At 32.3% G+C, this 13,920-nt stretch overlaps 3 protein-coding genes across 4 annotated transcripts in view; 1 reads left to right on the top strand and 2 right to left on the bottom strand.

Annotated features, from left to right (window-relative positions):
- Positions 1-13,920, bottom strand: part of LOC132031401 (protein NOI4-like) — an 82,896-nt gene that overhangs the window by 63,096 nt on the left and 5,880 nt on the right. The window lies entirely within an intron of this gene.
- Positions 1,326-5,095, top strand: LOC132032115 (nudix hydrolase 10-like). Its single transcript, XM_059421906.1, has 8 exons — positions 1,326-1,541; positions 1,671-1,736; positions 2,038-2,175; positions 3,215-3,292; positions 3,404-3,454; positions 3,578-3,612; positions 4,026-4,134; positions 4,877-5,095. Exons 1-8 carry the CDS (start codon positions 1,368-1,370, stop codon positions 5,093-5,095), a joined length of 870 nt encoding a protein of 289 aa, XP_059277889.1. The 5' UTR covers positions 1,326-1,367.
- On the bottom strand, positions 8,165-9,400 carry LOC132031396 (fasciclin-like arabinogalactan protein 1). The gene has a single exon (XM_059421334.1). It carries the CDS (start codon positions 9,269-9,271, stop codon positions 8,468-8,470), a length of 804 nt encoding a protein of 267 aa, XP_059277317.1. The 5' UTR covers positions 9,272-9,400; the 3' UTR covers positions 8,165-8,467.

The raw sequence follows: 13,920 nt of genomic DNA, 5'->3' as shown, positions 1-13,920 counted from the left end.
AAGAACGTCTTCCCACAGTCAAAGCAAAATTTCGAGTATAGAGTCAATCTTCTTCTTTGAATTAATTACTCTGACAAAACTTTTACCAGTTGAGACATTCTAATTGTCCGCGGATCTTTATTAATTTGGACTTAGTAATCATAATATTTTTTGACCGATTTCGACTAACGAATAATGACCCTTGACTAGAAACTAAAACCACAGTGCCACACTCAAATATTCAAGTCCGGTGAACACATAAAACAGTCTGTTGGGGGGTCTAGTATAGCAGCCAAACGCCCACATATCTGAATTTATCATTATTATTATTATTATATATATATATATATATATTTTTTTTTTTTTTTTTTTTTTGTGGTTGAAATGAGTTTTTAGTAAATTAAAAGAAAGGGGTCTAAACTCTCTTGAGTTTCAAGATATAACCAAATCAATATAAAAACCCGACTTATTTTTACTTGGTTTGATTTGATTTTCAATTCGAACAATACGATAATATTTTGATTTGGTTTGTATCTAAAAAAAAATCGAACCAAATCGATTATACATAAAAGATTTATAAACACACTCAGTTAGCCATAAAAAGTTGACAAGACATAGCCTGTAATCAGAAGCGAATCCAGAATTTAAATTTTAGGGATTCAATATATAGATTTTTAGCATTGAACCCATTATATTTTTAAAGTTAGGGGTTCATATCTCAAGTATTTATTGCAATTTTAATAATTTTTTACACATAAATTTAGGCTCCGCGCTCAAAGTTTGGGGTTCAGTTGAACCCCAAACTTATAGGCTACATACGCCTCTGCCTGTAATTATAGCCTGGTCATAATTAAGCAGACCTTCTCCTTGAATGAACACTATGCGGTCACGTGAGAAATCAGGATGTACGTTAAGGGGAATCAAAATATATAGAAATAAACATACGAAAGAAGTTAAGAAAATTTAACATTTAGCACATATATACATAATCATATTTTACCTATATAATCTATACAATGTAATTTTTCAACAAAAGAGTGTCAGTTAAATAAAGATGGCGATGTGACAGGAATATGAATTAGAGGGACTTGTTAGTTCCTAATACCATATATAGTTGCACAATAAAGATACTGTATACATCAAGAAGGCGACGTGTAAAGTGGCTCCCATCACCACGTAAAACCCAAAAGACGAAATCAACAAAGTGTTGGTCTAAATGATGCCCACCCGTACGCACACGGCACCAGACTTAATTATATGACTACTACTTTCTCGCAGTGCCTATTTAAACTACTTGCTCCCATGCATCACTTTATATATTCCCTAGATTGCTTGTCTTAATTACAGGTGCTTAATTAGTAGAATTAACCTAAGTCAGATAATATCTTATGGAGAAAATGTTGGTTCAAAATGGTGTTAAGAAGATTAATAATAAGATTCATGAGTTGCTTCCGGCGGTTAATGATGAGCATGGAGGAGTTATTGTACAAGTAGAGGGTCCTATGGAACCCAATGTCTTCCATTACATGCTTAAACATTCCATTAAAGAGTGGAAGCTGCAGGTATAGCTAATTAATTTGTTGATTAATTTACTGTTTCTGACTGGTCACATCTATATAGCTAGCATCCCCATAAATTATGGTGGAAAGATTCTACTCTTTAATACTTAAAAATGTTGTTATATTTTGCAGGGAAAGAAGGGGGTGTGGATTGAAATGCCTATTGAACTTGCAAATTTGGTTGAGATTGCAGTTAAGGTAATTTCTTCAATTCATATATTTCGTGCATAAGGGGGTTAGTGGAACTCCACTTGGTACACTTGAGTATGCATTTCATTTTTATTTTTCCAAGAACTTCAATCCTAGGGTATGTGTTAGATCCTCAAAAATAATACATTTTTGAAGGATCAGACAAAAGTACAACTACATTTTTGAAGGATTCCAGCAACTTACCTACTATGAGAAACTACCTAACAATCTTGTTTTGAACAAACATCAGATTCTTAATTACTAATTGCCATGATGTCACTGAAATAGCTACATGGCATAATGTGAACAGGAAGGATTTCGGTACCACCATGCAGAACCTCATTACCTGATGCTTGTAAATTGGATTGCTGATACTGAAAGTACCATCCCTGCAAATGCCTCACACAAAGTCAGCATTGGTGCTATTGTCTTGAATCACAAAAGAGAGGTAATTCAATGCTGCTGCAATCATCACTCCCTCTGATCCAACTTATGTGTCATATTTCTCTTTGTAGCTTGTTTTAAAAAGAATATCATGCTTTCTTGCTTAGAAACAAATTAGCTTTATACTTTTTATTTTACCCTTATTAAAGAGATGATCTATAGTTACACACAGAGGCGTATCTATGTGTTAATTTTGGGTCACGTGAAAACATGGTCACTCGACTAAATTCGATATATTATGTGTATAATTTTGAATATATATCTAATATAACCTGAAGGAACACATGGTCAAACTAGGTCGAGTGGACACTGGTTAGGAGCTTTGTTTATTTCCTCAAGATCTCGGGATCAAACCTGAGCTCCTGCATGTTCTATGCTTTTATTTTCTAAAGCAACCTTTTAACTTTCTTTTTTATATTATTCTAAATCCCTTTTCTTCTATAATTCTAATTACCCAAAAGTAAAAAACGTGTTTCTTTTTTATATTACATCTAATGAATTTTTTTCCCCTTTATTTCTAATTACCCAAGTCCCAAAAGGAAAAAGAAATTAAAAAAACTCCATAGGCGTTAAGCTGCAACGAACCAAAGACCAAAAAAAATAAAATCCATAGCTAATGGTGAACCCATCATCTTGAAATCCTGGATTCCCCTCTGGTTACACAAATGTTTATGTTTTATTTTAAATCATAAGTTTCAAAAGTCTTCTTTTATTTTTTAAACTCCGTATCCAGACATATATTGCCACATAGTTTTCTAGATTATCTAATGTTTGCTAGGTTCGGGACAATACAATGTGATTTTGAACATGTCAATGACATTTCTCTAGCTATATATACAAAAGAGCACATCATTAAAATTGAGAAGCTTAACGGTAAAAGAGTTTTCATATGCGAAAAAAGTGACTCATTTTTAAAATGCTCTGAGAAAAAAGGTGTCATACAAAATGGAACAGAAAAGATTACATGGCAATTACTCCCTATATACATGCATAATGAAACGACTATTTAGATTCTAAACTTTGTAAAATATTGTTGGTTTCAGTTGCTTGTTGTCCAAGAAAATATCGGCAGATTAAAGGGAAGCGGTATATGGAAGATCCCTACTGGTACTGTTGAGGAGGTATATATATAATATATGTACATATGCACATGAACTCATCTGCTAAAGCCAGCTCTAAGAATGCCACTTGTCCCCTAAAACTGTATATTTGAGCTTTTCTTGTTCTGTCAGGGTGAGAGTATATTTGAAGGTGCAATAAGGGAGCTAAAAGAAGAAACTGGAGTAAGTACATAGATATAATTGCTGAATTAATTTATATAAATCCATACACTAACACATCCCATTTCTGCTGTTAATGTAACTATTTTGTTGTCTTAGATTTAATTCCTTGTCTCTTTACTGCAGATTGACACAGAATTTCTGGAAGTGCTTGCATTTAGGTAGGAAACTTGTACCATAGAGTAATTCCAAAAGGAGAAATACCCGTCGTGGCTAAAACTACAAGATTTAAATTTCATATTTTAAAAAAAAAAAGTTAAAAACGAATATTGTAGAGTCATGATCAAATATTGATATCTGATTACTAAAAAGTCAAAAATAAGATTCAATTTGTCAAGGTCCTTGCTTTTGTGTACAAAAAGAGATTAACTTTTAAGATACGTCTAACATTTTGGAAACTTGTGCTGGTTAAGTAGAAGACATTGACAATGAGTAGGAAGAAAAACAAAATCACAAAAACTGATTGGTATTTGAATAAGTGTGATACAAAGAATTCTTGACATTTCAATTCATACAATGTGGAAAATGTACGGATTTCTTCAGTCTTGTTAATTATTTTATCATGGGCAAGCAGGCAAATACCCAAGTCATTCTTTAACAAGTCAGACTTGTTCTTCCTTTGCATGATGCGCCCTTTATCATTTCACATCCAAAAGCAAGACTTAGAAATTGAGGCAGCCCAGGTATGTAGTATATTTTACGAGTTAAATTCCTATGCAATGATACTGTGTAAAATATATAGAGACACAATCAGGTCCTCCAATTTCTGGGATAAATTAGTAATTGGCAACTTGAGAAAAATAGATTGACCTGCTATCACACATTAAAAATCCTACATCGTAAGCATATTCTTCCTCGGTCCCAATTTACGTGTCACTTTTTGTTTTTCGAGATTCAAACTATGTGAACTTTGAGTAACATTTTAAAATATACTCAATCTGTTTCAATTTATGTGAACCTATTTCCTTATTAGTCCGTGCTAAAAAAGAATGACTCCTTTCTATATCTTGGAAAACATTACCTTTATGCAATTTTAGCCACAAAAAACATATGTAACTCATTTAATACTACAACTTTAAAAGTATTCTCTTTTTTCTTAAACTTTATGCCCAGTCAAATGGGTTCACATAAATTGAAACGGAGTGAGTAATAAATTTTCATCATATAGACATGAGAAGATTTACAAATTATAATACTTATTGTATAGTTTTTAAATATCTAACTTTTAGTTTTAAAATATTGAGTGATCTAATTCAATTTAACTTAAGAAATTAGTTAAATTGACTCTCGAGAAGCGAAAAGTGTCATATACGTAAATGGGGGCGGAGGGAGTATAACTGAAGTCCTTGTTTTATTTCTATAGATTTAATAAGTAATCTCAAATCCTATAACGATTACTAACTCTTAACATGATGTTACTTGCAGTGGATGGCATTTGAAGAGTATGCCAATCAACCTTTAATTCAGAAAGATGGTCTTTCCAAGTACATCAAAGATCTATGCTTAGCAAAGGCACAAGGAGATTACCAAGGATTCACTCCAAAGCCAATAACATCATCAGTTTTTGATAATCATATGAGTTCCCTCTATTTCCTTAAGGATGCTCTGGACCAGGAATATTCATCACTGGAGGACCAGGATTAATGCATCATGAATTCTTCTTTAATTAATTCTATTCAATTAATTTATTAGTGATTATTTTTTGTGGTAATTGTTTCAATTGCCTCTACTCCGAAATAAAGCTGTATCTAAAAGAATTTATGTCTGTATCTTCTTCTACAGAAAGTACAATAAAGAATGTAACTTTTTTAGAGGAAATTTCAATAATGTACAATCCAGCCTAACAAATTACATTCACGTAGCCATAATTTTAAATTACATTCGCATAGCTGATTTTTCACAGTATACAACATTATACAACTTTATACACCTACTGTAGACAATGTATCAACCTTGTATAAAAGTGTATAACAGGTGTTTATGCACGCTTCTATATTGCTATACAAAATTATACAAGAGGTGTTTATACATAAGAAGTGTTTATACACACTTCTACATTGTATAAAAGTGTATAAAAATGTATAAGAGGTGTTTATACACAGCTTACCCTAAATAACACCAACATTAAACTCTAAGCCAAACTAAAAACACTTCAAAAACTTTATGGGTTCGGGTAAGATTAGAAATATGGCAACTTCGACTGACCATCCAACATCGTTGTCAGCCTTATCATGTCCATTTGAAATGGAGGCAGCAGGGTAGCCAATTATTCGCAACACCCAAAATTGATCACCACCTATTTCACCATTCATTTCATCCGCTGATTCACTCAAGAGCAGTTCCCCTCATTATTATTTGTAATAGATCTGTCAGCAATTTAATCAGTTGCACAGATTCCTTGCTATGGAGGAGTACGTAATCTACATAGTAAGGAACCTGTGCAGCGGTCTATATACTCCTCCATTAACTGCTTGAAATTTGTGTACAAATTGGGCCATTTCGGGTAAATATTTTCTACAAAGAGATATAGAGTGTTATTTTTCCCCTTTTTTTTCCAATTTGCCTGCGATCATCTTTTAGCCATCCTTCTTTTTCTGCAGGAGTTGTTAATAGTTATTTTCCATCTAATTATGATCAACACTAATGGTAGAATATTTATTTTCTTTTTAATATAGAAATATTCAACAATATTTATGTTCCTTCCAAGTCTAGGCTCTACGTTAATTGCAGAACATTTATCTTCTCTTTATTTGCTTATAAATAGTAATGTACTTTTCCATCTGAATGAATATAAAGAGTTATCATTCATTCTATCTTCAATATTCTCTCTATTTTTTTTTAAGTCTAAAAGACAAGTACTACCTCTAGTACTGAACAAAAAGAAAGTGGAACCATAATCTGAGGTCTAATTATTTCGACTCTAGTGCTCTTTTCATTTCAATTTACTAGACAACATTATTCTTAATCCGTTCCAGAAAGAACGGTCGAACTTGAACTCCAGAAACCCTTTTATGTCTCAATTAAAGGGGCACACATGAAAGCTTCATTGTGACTCAATCTTATTATTGGAGAAGAATAAGGTAAATGTTGTACGATAGAGATGAATTCCTGTATACGCTAGACTATCATCCACGATATATATGGAACATAATTTGCTTTAAGGAAAAAGCTGGCTGGCATCATTTGCCTCTTTTCAGAAGGCAAGATAAAAAGTAAGCAAGTTGTTTGCTTGTTAACAAATCATTTCCAACTTAATATTTGCTGTAAGATATTTCGATCAAAATTAATTTGGAAGGTCCAAGAGAATTGAAAATGAAATTTAAAATGATAATTCTAGGGTGACATCAAGTCTAGAATGTATTTTAGAAAGTGCAATTTTAAAATTGAGAAGGAGGTATATTATACTTCCATTTCAGTACCATCTATTAACCTTAGCTGGTTGTGACAAAGAAATTACTATTAGTTTTGCTTGAGTTGTGAGCGTAATCAAGAAAGAAGTATGAGAATAATTTAAAATAAAACAAAAACAAAATTAGGTGTTAAGAGTAAGTGAGTGCGTTAAAGAGAATTTTATCACCAAATTTTAGTAAGATCGAAGTTAGTCTTTATAAGATAACAATATAAAGGTTCTAAATTGTGAGCATGCAACTAATTGTGTTAAACAAGCTGTTTTGGAGCCCAACTGATCCACAGAGTTTTTTTTTCCTGGTTTTTCACACGGTGATCGGTACCTCTATTGGGGTTCGACTAAGTTCAAATTCGCGTAGGAAAGTCTCACATTTGTTTGGGGAGAGTGGGGGGGGGGGGGGGGGGGGGGGCTGTAAAGCATAATTTTTTATTCTTCCAGTGTTGTAAGAATATAGAATAGGTCTCTTTCTATGATCTTAAAGAATCCTCCCCTAATAATGAGTTATCTTTCGAAATTAAGTTAGATTTATAGTGAGTTATTTCTGAGATAGAATTTGGCCCGTAAATTTTCGAGGATCAATTGTCAGTTGTAACAGGGGATCGATTTACGGAACCATTTCAAAGCAAGCCATATATAATCAGTTAATCAATGGCATCAAGCTTCTATCTTGTAGATCTCCCTTCCGCTCCATTATTTAATGGAGTAATAAAAGCATTCGCCAAACACGTGATTCAAGAGAAAATCTTGACTTCAAATCGACAGATCTATACCCAACTTACAAAACTGATTTTATTTATACTAAAAATGAAATTGCCACACAATATAAATTGAAACTAATCTCATTTCTTTCAATTTTTAGCGACTCGAGACCAAGAAGAATGCTAAATTCATTGATTAGCGTATGCAATGTATTAGCTATAGGTTCATGAATTCGTAGATTTTGGCTTAGGTTATGTATAGGTGTCAATTTTTTTACTAAATATGTACAAATAATAGATTCTGAATCAGTAAATTTTATGAAGCTAGTAGAACTGCGACTTTGAACCCATAAAGTTCAAATCCTAGATCCGCCTCAATGATAATCCATGTAACTGTTCGTGAATTTAACGGAAAACTTCATTAACATTTTGTAGAAAGTTATAAGCCAAACGTAAGTTAGGATTCACAAGCAAAAAGTTTCCATGTAAATATAAATCAAATTTCACTCTGAAGTAGATAATCAAAGAAATAACAAAGTGAAAAAGAAAAACTTAAAAAAAGCACTCACAAAATATGGAAAACAATCCTACTGCTACAAGTACAAATTACAATTCAAGAGCCATCGTACATTTGCCAATCTTATTTCAGATCTAAGACATAAACAGCAAATCTGTTATAAAGAAAGGAAAAAAAAAAAAAAAAAACCAGAAAAGACAAAATTACAGCAACAAAGTGATTTAAAAAAAAAAAAAAAAAAACTCACAAAACCTGGTAAAAAAAAATCCTACTGCTACAAGTACAAATTACAATTCGAGAGCCATCTTATATAGGCCAATCTTATTTCAGATCCAAAACATCACAGCAAATCTGTTCCTTAAAAAAAAAAAAAAAAACTAGAAAAGATAAAATTACAGCAATAAATTTCCAAACCAAACGAACAAAACAGGGACCACCATTGCACCCGCATTGTATCTAAATCCACCATTCTTATCATCCGCCTTTGAATCGGCCACTTTATCTGTGGGCCCACCTGCTGGAGAATCCGCCGGGGAAGCCGGGGCCGGGGGGGACTTATGTTTCTTCCCGGCCGGTTTAGGACTCTCCGCATCAGCCTCAGGTGTAGGAGCAGGTGCTGGTGCTGGTGCAGGTGTCGGTGCACCTTTAAATAATTCAGTAGGTTCTAAAACAGTATCAATAGAAAAAATAGCTAATGGCTCTTTATCAACTACGGTCCCTGTAACCCTCGCAGTCACTATTTTAGTCTTCAACGTCACATCCTGACCGTCATTTTGAACAACGAAATCGTAATTATTAGCTCCATCAGTAGCTAACGTGTTCATCATACCATTACTTGTTCTCAAACTCGATAAAGAATTGTACACTGGAACCCCATGATATTCAAGAACGGATTGTTTTCCTTCAGCAGTTAAGTTCTTGAATTTTGGCGCAAATGCTTTTATTGCATCGTCGGTTGGGCAAAATATCGTTACACCACCTTGGAGATTATCTTCGAATGTTTTTTCAGCTGGGGAAGCTAAGAGTATATCCGCGAAATTTTTGCATCCGTGAGCTGACATTATAGATGTGAAGCTCATTGCTGGTGCTGGGGCGTCACCTTTAGCGGATGGTTTGATTTTACTGATCTGAGAGGAACAATATGGAAAAATGACTGCAAGAAAAATGGCCATTGTGGCTGCATTTTGGAGCTTCATTTTTCTTTGGAAGAGTGAAAGAGAGGCTATGGCTAATGGATACTGTGTAGAGTGGAATGGTCAGTTGAGTGATGCTTAACTGAAGTAGTAAGTGTGTGCTTGGGAGAGAAAATGATCCTTTATGTTTGAGGGTGAGTCAAAATAGTCCGTTAAGTATGTTTTGAACAGTTTTTGGTACTTTAAGTTTGGCAAAAGTTAATATTTTTAGTCTCCGTTAAATATTTTACCGAACTTTATCTATTAAACTTGATCGAATTATGAAAAGAAATTAGCTTTATCTATTAAACTTGACCGAATTATGAAAAGAAATTAGCGGGAATTTACATTTAGATGTCGTTTTCAAATTTAAAATTTATTTAGGTCAAATTAAAATACCTAAAATTTTGTTTTCACTTTCAATACATTCAAACAACTAAATATTATTTGTAAAAAACTCCAGAATCAAACACAACCCCATCTTCAAAAATTCTAAATAAAGTGAAAAATATTTGGTTTCTATAGCCAAACGCTTACTAAGAATGTTTGCTTCTGCTATTTTCAATTTATTTTAATAGACTATTATTAACATACCCTCAAACATAAGGGACCATTTTTGTCATTGGGAGTGGCGAGATCTGAAGTTGAGTACCTATTTTATTGACCAGAATGAACCTTGTAATTACAGATAATGCCACTGCGGTGTGGGGTATTGCTGGCTGACTGGCAGCCTGGCTGATTTTTGTTCTCGCTTCTTGTTACGAATCTTTTGTATAGTGATTGTTCTTTACAAGCAAATTTTTTAAAGTAATAATTGTGTGATCTTCTTATTTCAATCAAGTGTCTCTTGTAGTATGTTGTGTTGCAGATTTGATGGGACCTTCTTGGTGTTTATAGTTAAAAAAAATTGTCATTGTTTCCCTCAAATCTAGCAGAGAGAGTATGGTAAATATTTTATGTAGACTAAGGACCCTTTGACTATGAAAATTATTCACTTTTTTCAAAAGATTCAAAGTTAATTTGGCTTTTGTCCTTCAATAACTCGAAAATCGTTTCTTTACTTGATTTGGGTCTCTTATCCAAAATTTCAAGTACAAATTGAAGTTGTATTTGAAATTTATTTGTACTTGAAATTTGAAAAAAAAAACCTAAAATCTTTTGCTTCTTTTATCACTTTCATCTTCAATACATTCAAACAATTTTTTCTTTGCGTACTAAATATTATTTGTAAAAATTACTTAAAACACTAGTGTCAAATTATCCTTTTTAGCTATCTTCAAAAATTCCAAATAAAGTGAAAAATATTTGGTTTCTATAGCCAAACGCTTACTAAGAATGTTTGCTTCTGCTAAACTTTAGGGATCAAAACTTAAAAAGTGCATACTTAATAGACTATTATTAACATACCCTCAAACATAAGGGACCATTTTTGTCATTGGGAGTGGCGAGATCTGAAGTTGAGTACCTATTTTATTGACCAGAATGAACCTTGTAATTACAGATAATGCCACTGAGGTGTGGGGTATTGCTGACTGACTGGCAGCCTGGCTGATTTGGTTGTTCTCGCTTCTTGTTACGAATTTTTTGTAACGACTCGGAGAGTGATTGTTTCCAAATTTACAAGCACCTTTAACATTAAAGTAATAATTGCAGTGTGATTAATTAACTTGAAAAGGACCAGAATCTTCATTTTAATCAAGCAATGGCGTTTTTAGGAAAAATTCAAAGGCAAACTCATTTCAGCAACAAAGCTCTTTTTTTTAATTGAACTGCTGCTCAATAAAATTAGAGACCTCAAGTCAAATTTAAATAAAAGATTTTAAACTTATTTGATAAGATTAATTAATGAAATAAAAATTTATTTGCTAATCTATAAATCAATTAAACATGACACAAAAATATATTCGATTTAGAAAACTTAGTTAAAATTGGAAAATCATCATAATAGGAAGAATGGACGAATATAGGCAAAGGAGGAAGAATCATATTCAAAGGAGGTAAATATAATAGTTAAGGAAAAATTAAAAAAAATTACAGTAATTTACTCTTTCATCCGTACAATCTCAATCAAATCCTAAAGAGGAACATAAAATTTGAAATCTTTAATTAATAATAGCTATAAATTCATAATATTATATATAGCAATCTTAAAAGCAAGCGGAGGCTGAGCATATACCATTGTATAGTTTTCATATTGAGCTTCACATTCTATATTGAACATTTATAGGAGTCACTGAGGCTCGTTTATTTTCTTGAATACTACTAAAATTGGTTAAGCTTGAAAGTATATTTGAATGCATGATTGTTGTTAGATCAACGAAAGAAAATAATTATCATGTATTACAATGAAAATTTCTCATAGATGGATAATTCAATAATTCATAATTTGTTCATATGTTTAATTCTTCCTAAACATATTAATTAGCTAATGGAAAATTTAATCAATAACTCTAATGAATTGAATTTGTATTTTATGTCTAGACTAGAATCGAAAACTTCGAAAAAACTAAAACTGAAACAAATCAATATGAAAATCGAACCAAATCAAATAAACATCACTAATTTCAAGCATATTTTTAAAATAGTAAAAGGTGCAATGGATGAATTATTTCGTCTATTGACTCCTTGCGTGATCTAGTTAAAGTGAAAATGAAACAAAGAGATACCACTTCACTTGTATTCTTTCCTCACAAATGCAATTAGGAAACAGATATATTCTGTTCTAAGATTTCTATAACGCTTTTGTCATCTTACACTTGCGCTGAGTCACTTAAAAAATACTTTATTATTGAATTTGAATATCTGATAGAAGTTCACGTAAGCGAAAAATAATGCCAAAGCTAGTTTAGTCTGAGACTCTTATGATACTCATTCCGTCTCAATTTATACAAAGGCTAATTTATTTAAAGAGTCAAATAACTTTTTCTTTAATTACGATTTTCTCCGACTATTTTCATATATTGCGAATTATTAGTTAAGCAGATTTATAGTTCTTATTATGTGTTTTCAAATATGTAAAGTTTATCATAAAATACTCAAAAGAATCTATATTTGAAATTGAGACAGAAGAATTATTTGACTTCTTAAATAGGTTAACTCTCGTATAAATTGGAACGAAGGGAGTGTATGTTTATATCTTTAGATAATTTATAATTATAACAATATTTATGATCGCAAAATTTAAAAAAAACAAAATTCTTTCTTTTCTAAATGACGTATCAATCTCAAATAATATACACAAAAAATAAGGAGGATGAGTATCTTCGAAGAAGAAAATAAAGAGTCTAGTTGGCATGTATGTCCAAGTAATATAATGCCACGTGATTTAGCAGGGAAGACAGTGAGGCTTCCCCACCGACAGGAAGCCAAAGCTTCGTAGTTTGTGCTAGGTTTAACGTGTGATGGTTCTCCATTCTCTGTAAAGCTGCTCCCAAACTTTGTTATTGCCCAGCTATTAAGGTTTGTTGGGTCTAACTTCATTAAGAAGTTAACAAGGTCAACAACTTTGGTGAAGTCTTAACTTGCCAGGGCTCTTATATGAAAATATAAAAGCTGAGTATGGATTTATAAGCACTCAACATAAGCAGCTTGAAATCAATTTTGAAGCAAAACATTTGTGGATGTTAGAAATCAGAGGAAATAAGAACTGAAAACATGGGATAAATTAATCGGAAAAAAATGCACTTAACGTATCAAAAATGACTTAATAATGCTCTCCTTTCACTTATTAAATCAAATTTGCCATAAACGTTATTTTCAGGCTTAAAATTGTCCCCCTTTGGACACAATTATACGACATTTAACTGAATTTTAATCAAATACGTGACCTTCATTAGTCCACATAAAGCTAGTAGTTTATACTACTCCCTCCGTTCCATAATAAGTGGTGTTTTTAGCTTACGCACACCCCTTAAGAAATTGCTCACTCCTAGAAAATAATTAGTGTTTTCACTAATGTACCCCTAATTAATGCTTAGAAAAAGAAAAGCTACTTAATGATTCTTGATTTTAAATATAGGTAAGTTTGGAAGAATGCACACCCCTTAAGAAATTGCTCACTCCTAGAAAATAATTAGTGTTTTCACTAATGTACCCCTAATTAATGCTTAGAAAAAGAAAAGCTACTTAATGATTCTTGATTTTAAATACAGGTAAGTTTGGAAGAATAAGATCAATTTCTTCTTGAAATCCTAAAATACCACTTATTTTGAAACAAAATAAAAAGTCTAAAACACCACTTATTATGAAACGGACGGAGTATCAAAAATTAAATATAGGTATTACTAACAAATCATATCCCGCGGGAACTATTGTTTGCTTCCGTGGGGCTGTTAACTAACTTGGAAGATTTAACTTATGGTGACAAAAAAGTCTCATAATTAGAAATGGTGACAAGTTTGACCAGCCAAGGTCAACCTTGTCTTGAAAATGTGATTAACTTAAATTGGGACTGAATTATAATTTTTAAAACTTATAATCTTTTACAAAATACACAAAAGCCCATACACATTATACAAAAACTTCTTCCAACCCACACACATTATACAAAAACTCCTTCCAACCCACTTCCCCCCACGACCCCAACTACTTGTTCATTTTTTTTTTTTAAAAAAAGTAGTTCCCAGTTCGTTGTCGTCGCAAAAAACCGCGCCGCCGCCGTTCCTCTCTCCATT

The sequence above is a fragment of the Lycium ferocissimum genome, chromosome 9, assembly GCF_029784015.1.
Source record: "Lycium ferocissimum isolate CSIRO_LF1 chromosome 9, AGI_CSIRO_Lferr_CH_V1, whole genome shotgun sequence".
Classification (NCBI taxonomy): domain Eukaryota; kingdom Viridiplantae; phylum Streptophyta; class Magnoliopsida; order Solanales; family Solanaceae; genus Lycium; species Lycium ferocissimum.
Note: the sequence above shows the minus strand (reverse complement) of the source record. Positions and strands in the feature narration are given on the sequence as shown.